The 7,220-nt window shown below is 36.2% G+C and overlaps 1 protein-coding gene across 1 annotated transcript in view; it reads right to left on the bottom strand.

The window, feature by feature from the left end:
- svild (supervillin d) overlaps window positions 1–5,758 on the bottom strand; it is a 91,137-nt gene extending 85,379 nt beyond the window's left edge. Inside the window, exon 1 of the mRNA XM_016470058.1 lies at window positions 5,307–5,758. Coding sequence (XP_016325544.1) covers window positions 5,307–5,662 — 356 coding nt within the window. The 5' untranslated portion in view covers window positions 5,663–5,758. The remainder of the gene's footprint in view (window positions 1–5,306) is intronic.
- Between the last annotated feature and the right edge of the window lie 1,462 nt (window positions 5,759–7,220).

Here is a 7,220-nt window from a genome sequence, read left to right as displayed (position 1 = left end):
TCAGAGTTGCGCATGCGCCGGTGAGTCTCGTGAAAACCAACGTTTGTTAACAGGAGCAAAGGAAACAAAATTTCCTTACTTTAGCAAAGGAAAGCCAGTCTCCTATTTATTGGCTTATATCGAAATCCTCCAACATTCTTCTTTACAAATCCTCGTTTTGTACTTCTAATAAGTGACCGGTGTTTTGTTTTGATCTCTCCCCTGTGCTTCCCCAGCGCAAAGCTGACCTCATACATCATCCGCCCGGAGCTGCTTCTGTGTAGGACGCAAGCTACATTAAAGTGATTATTACGTTTTAAATATGGATATTTTTTTTACAAAAACGCATCGATTCGCTACAGGAGGCCTTTGTTCACCCCCCGGAGCCATGTGAGACACTTTTTTTTTTATGGATGGGCACTTTTTATTTAACTTCTTCTGGACTGATGCATGCAACACCCGCTGAAGTTGCAATAAAGAGCTTGAAAGATCAAAGACAATTTTTTTAATAACTCCGACTGGATTCGTCTGAAAGAAGAAAGTCATATTCACCTAGGATGACTCGAGGGTGAGTAATTTGTGGGCTAATTTTCATTTTTGGGTGAACTAACCTTTTAAGTTATATAAGTATGGGTACTCAGTGATAGATAAACACATGAGAAAGCATACACCACACATTATAAATGCCCATGATGAGGAAAAAATAAAATTAAATCAGCAAAAATATTGAATATTGAATACACTTTTTGTGAATGAATGTCCCTCCCACTGATATCACCTGCAGCTAAACAGCAAGTCTAGAGGTGTGCTCCAACAGTAAGTGGAAGTGAAGTAGATTTCATAGGGTATTCCACCATCTCAAGTGAGATTTCATTTAGAAGCGCACTTCAGATGGCATAGGGAATAAGGGAACATTGATAAATCACTTCACAGGAAGTGGAATGGGAAATTTACCCACTAGTCATTGTGCATCACTTTAGCACTTTAAATAAAATTAAATAAAAGTTTAAATAAAATTAAGGTGGTGAAAAGGAGTTGAGGCTTCAGCGTTATTACTGGGTTTAATTATTCCCAGGTGTGGTTTTTGTATGCTGCTGTTCAAGGGTATAAAGTGCACGAGATGCAAGAGTTACAATGCAATCATATTACAATTATTTAATATAAAAGACATATAACCAAAATACCATATGACAATTTACATGAATTAAATTGATAATATATATTTATATACATTGGATATACTGTATAGTGTAAATACTTGGTGCAAACACACTGGCTCTCATTCACTAATAATTATGTGGATTATTTATATTTGTATGCACAGGATTAAATCCACCTAATTCACAACACGTGTATACAAATGTGTTCTTTACCTTATTCTATTGTTAGTGAATATGGAATATTCTAAATGAGCAACCGTGTGTGTCCTAGGTTATCAGTTTGCATAAAAAACACCCAAACCATCTCCATATAAGGGACGTCCACACAACCTTTTATTAACAGCCTTTCATCACTCACAGCAAACATATGACACTCTCGAAAGATGTGCAGCAAGATCCTCAAGCAATGTCAAACTTTCCATCCTCAAACAAAATAAACACCTTTAATACATATAATATAATTTCCATCCCGGAGTGCTTTTTGAATGTGTGACTTATTTGTCCTAGATTTTTTTTTAATCATGAACATTTTTGGTGAATCATGATTTGTTTGTGAAAATGTTTGTACACATATTTCATGAAAATTTGTGCGTATGCATGCTTAATAAATGAGACCCATTGTTTGCAAATATCAAACTGTCATGGTGTGTTTAGTCATGGTATGAACAGGTTTTGAAGAAATAAAAACAATTTTGGTCATCATTTTCTTACTGTCATGTCCTTTCAAAACCATATTGCTGTTATTGCAGTGAAACACAAAATAACTTTAAAGAATCTTCAAAGACTTCAAAAATATTTTCATAAGTTCATAATGACCACAAGGTGCTTATGGCACAGGTATGATGCCACAGAATTGTGTTACATTATTAGCATTTATGAGTAACATTCCAATCTGATTTTATAGCTGCTGCAGAGGGAATGATTAATATGTGAGGAACAGATGACCAAATTTAAATGATTTAAAATTATGGTAAAACTTTGGAAGACTTCAGATGGACCATCTTTATGGTGCTTTTTTGGAACTTGACAGCTCATGATGACCATGAACTGTTGCTGTCCTCTTGTGTCCCATGAGAAGAAGAAAAAAAACAGCATACAGTTTTGAAACAACATTAGGGTGAGTAAACAATGACAAAATGTTCATTTTTTGGGAGAACTACTTTCTAACAACATACTCCATAGTTTACAATGGAAGACGACAAAAAAGAGAGAGAGAGAGAGAGAGAGAGAGAACATAGGAGAGAACAGGGAAAATTAAAACATTTGATGAAAGAGTAGGTGAGGGGTTGAAATGTAGCCTGACCCAACTCATTCATTCATAAAGAACAGCCTGCAGCTGAGCCCCATTAGTCTAGATGAATTTTCAGAAGACAGAACCCAGTGACATGCTGCTTTCTTCCCCTCACATATACAGAACACTGGCTTTAGCACCTCTCTATTAGAGTCTATTTTGATGAGATCTTTCATTTTTTTCCATCCCTGGGGGCAATCAAAACATCATCTCATTTAGTATATATCATATTTTTAATTAAACTCTACAGCAGTTCAGGGCAGTTTATGCTTTGCAATAATATAAAATATTAAAACATTCCAAGATGTAGTTTTAACCTTCCTTTACCTCAAGGTATTGTGTCAGATTGTCAGCCCAACATGGCTGCATCTGTTGTATAAACACAGAACAGATGATCAAGTAACCCCTACAAATTTCAACTTTTATTACGTTTTTTGTTAACTTATAGACCTTTTGTATAGACCACCCCTTTTCAGTGCTGCGCTCATTGTCTTCTGTCTTCCGTTTGTATTTCCATTTACGTGAAGGTAAGTAAGTTTGTAAGAATTTATTAATGAACTGCTCATTTGGAAATCTTCCCGGTCTACTGACATTTGTTATGACATCCGCTTCGAACATTACAATGCACATGATAACTTTCATTAACTCTACAATAAGTAAATGCACTTCACCTGCTAATTACTCTTAAACAGTAATGCTATAGAGCTACCACAATAAGAGACGTTTAAAGACAAAAATTCTAAAGATGGCACCTGACTTGTTTCTTTGACACAGCAAAATCCCCAGAGTTAAATCAACTCTGCTCAGAGTACATATTGTCCCAATCTACAGAGTGTTAAATTAACAATGAAGCCGAGTTAAAGTTAATGGGATAATTAAGCAATTAATTAATTGATGAGAGAGCATTAGTAAAGAAAACCCGTTGTTAACAATGTTGAAGATGAACAACTAGTGCTCAGGCTATTAGACATGAAAACATATCACATAATCCTCAACAGTGGTAACTCTGCTTCAATGTTATTTTAACACTCTGTAGATTGGGACAATATGTACTCTGAGCAGAGCTGATTTAACTCTGGGGATTTTGCTGTGCATATAAGGTCTATAATAGTCAAAAGTTTGGACACATCTACTCATTCTTCACTATTAATATTTTCCACAGTTTAAATAAATAGCAAAATCATCAAAATGATGAAATAACAATTGAAGTATGCGAATAATATAGTAACCAAAAACCCTTATGCAAGTTTACCTTTGCCTTATCGTAACATCTTATATATTTAATTTGATCTTATCTTATTTATTTAATTTTATGCCCAGAATAAGGTGGATGCTTATTAAACTGAATTGAATAAGTTTACATGCTGATGCTGAACAGTTTACTACCTGCTCCATCCTGTACATTTAAAGTTAGTTTTGAAACTAAATTCAGAAATAGCATAATTTTAGATTAAAAATTTAAATCAAGAAAAATAAAAGTATTAAACTTTTGACTGGTAGTAGTAAGTAGTGTTGTCTGCTTGGAAGATTTCTTTGGCAATGCAAATTACAGGTTTGATGTAAATGCTGTAGCTAAAAGGAAGAAAACACCTTAGAGGCAAAGGTCGCTCACTCTTTAACAACTCTAGTCTTCCGTTTCACTTTATTTTCCTTCTCTTTTTTTAGACAAAAGCAGTTAGAAATCATTTAGTTAATTACTAGCTGCCATTGTGCTTCACAATGTAGCAGTAAGGGAACAACTTGTGCAGTTAAATTAGGCTCTGTGTCAGCAGACATAAAGCTAAATATCATGTTGTCAGATCAAGCTTACCGCCAGCACATCTAATGCACACAATTTCACTGACACTCAAAAACACCGGAGTAAATAGCTAAAGACTAGTGTCAACTCATAAATCACATAGTCATCCACTTTGGACCTTATCAATGATATTCAACATCCCGTCCAGTTTTACTTTCACATTTAGATAAGACCCAGGTCTTACTGACCTTTACAATGCAGACAATGAAAGACTAAACAGTGACATGCCGGGGCAGGACTGGCTGGTTTGACATGTAATGGCGGAGTCTGAGAATGAACAATTTCAACATGCCACTCTCCTGTTTACGCTAGCAATTTTAATCTTTGGAAAGGTACTGATAAAATGTGACACATTGTTAGTCTACAAAATCAAGCGAATACATCACAGAACTTTAATCAAATAAAAGGTAAACAGAATGGTGGTATTCAGTATTCATTTCTTTCAAAATATTTATTTGTCTTAGAGATACAAAACATTTCTTACAAATGTCAGGCCTGCAATAAAGCACAGCATACATCAGCATAAACCAGAAGTTCACAAACTTTTTCAGGTGGTGAATCACTTTGATAATAAACCAAAATTGTGGACAACCTAAGACACCAAATCTGGAGGAAACCATCGACTACTTTAGATTAGGTAATCTTAATTAATGTAATGTAATGTAAAAGTTCCATTAGTTTATAGACTACATCTTGAAATAATTTTACCTTTACCGATCCACAATTTTACCAGTTCTTATTTCATTACCATTATCTAAATATAAATATTATTATATATTAAACACAAAATATCAACCAGTTATTTTATGAATGTATTAATCGAATTATTCAAATGTTGAGGATTTTTCTCATTTTTTAATTGAGGATTTTTTTTATTTAAATTGGTTAATCGTTACAGAGAATCAGCACCGAACAAGGAAGAGAACGTTCTACTCTGTCCTTCATACAAGAACATTCAACACAAGTTCAAAGCGCCCCTCAGTCTGAACTTACTGAGCAGTGAAACATGAGATCTTTGTTACTCTCTGAACGGACAATGTTTAGCATTGCAGTATATTATACTGAGACTCAAACTCACCTGTGATGTTGGCGTGAACATTTTACTTGGTTGTTCTCGTCGCTGTGGCTAACGAAGATGTTAGAGAATGGTGTGGCATCTGTTTTTGCCTCAGAATTGCTCCTGTCTCCTTGCCTGCTCAGAGCACTGCTATCTTTATTGTACTGACTTAGTACAGAGGAAACATCTGTCTTCTTCAGCTCAGAGGTGTCTGTGGTTTCCCGTTTTTTTTCCCTCTGTGTATATAGGGATGAACTTTCCTCCAAGTTGGCATACTTTTCAGCCAACTCCCGCCTTCTCTCTGCCTTGTAGCGGGCAATACGTTCAGCTTTGGAGTCCAGAGAGGAGCCTTGCAAAGAGTCCAGATCATCCATCATATCTCACTCCAGTTACACGTCCTTTGGCTGAGATTTAAGCTACAACACGGAAGAGTCCTGCTCACTTCCTAGTGGACAAAGATTCTGACAATACCGTTCCACTGTTGAAAGAGACAAACAAAATGAGTTGCCTGCTCTCGAATCAAATAAGTATTTTGTTTAAGCACTGAATAAAGCAAGAAACAAAATAATATAGCCAGGATTTGTCAAATGAAAGCCTGTAAAGGAGAAAAGTGACCCTGCTGAAAGAAAACATGCAGGACTCCTGCCCACATTGCGGTGATTCTCATATTACCCTGAACACAAAACACTGGCACAATCACTAACACACCTACACTCTAATCCTTCCTATGGCAGTTTTTAGTCAGCCAGGATTTGTCAAATGAAAGCCTGTAAAGGAGAGAAGTGATCCTGCTGAAAGAAAACATGCAGGACTCCTGCCCACATTGCTGGGATTCTCATATTACCCTGAACAGCCCCAGAGAAAGATAAAGAGAGAGAGAGAGAGAGAGAGAGAGAGAGAGAGAGAGGGGGAGAGAGGGAGAGGGAGAGATTAGCGCCAAAGTGCACTCAACACACACAAGTGATCTTTTTCAGCACCTTTATTAGCATTGTTATCTGCTGCCTGCATAGGCCGCCTTCTAAGAGGTCATTCACACAGAACAAATGTCTGTGTGCCAGTCCAAATCTTATTTTTGTGCATATCTGACTGGAATCTGATCATATTAAGCAAGTGAATGGCAAAAAAAAAAAAAAAAAGATTTTTACAAATCTATTTCAAGCTACATTGATATGTGGTTTGAAATTTTATTCACACTGCATTTCTGGAAATCCATTTCAGTCTAACCGCTGTGATCAGATTTTTCCCTAGCTTTTTTGCCTCACGCCCTGTAAAATGTAAACACGTCAGACATTGTTTGTAGAAAACATGATGAATGTCTTTGCAGAAACAAGGTTGTGTTGTTGCAAGTCAAGCAGAAAATTACACTGCTGGTCTAACACACCTCTTTGAGTTTTGAGGCCGGCAGAGACACCAGCACGGAAAAAGCAGCGCAATCCAGCTTTTCTGCCGTTGGTTCATAAGGATGTAATATTCCAGTACTAAGGAAACATGTTCAACATCTGTATTGCAAACTGTAATGCTGTTGTTGTGTTTTAGCATAGGCATACCAACACAACGTTGTTGCCATAAAAACCAATACAGATATTACATTAGGTGAAAGAGCAGCATTGGACACAAAAATCGCCAGTGATACACAGTGTGGACACATGTGGTTCAAATTAATGATTTGATACTTAAAATATTTAAACTGTTTAGACTTTTAAATTAATATTTCTGATAATTGAATTAATTTCTCTGTCTGCATACATTATTTTCACTGAGCTTGTTGCATAAGTTATCTTAGAAGGTAATCATGCTGCCTACATTCTGAAACAGACCTTCACGTCAGGACTGCACCTATGCCGCATTAAAGATACTCCAAGTATGCCAATGACCAGGTAAATCCTCTCGCATAACACCACCATGACCAAAGGTAGGCATCCCATAAGAACACAC

Source organism: Sinocyclocheilus anshuiensis, unplaced genomic scaffold (assembly GCF_001515605.1).
Source record: "Sinocyclocheilus anshuiensis isolate Anshui unplaced genomic scaffold, SAMN03320099.WGS_v1.1 scaffold2122, whole genome shotgun sequence".
NCBI lineage: Eukaryota > Metazoa > Chordata > Actinopteri > Cypriniformes > Cyprinidae > Sinocyclocheilus > Sinocyclocheilus anshuiensis.
The sequence above is the reverse complement of the archived record's forward strand: the minus strand, read 5'-3'. Positions and strand labels throughout refer to the sequence as shown.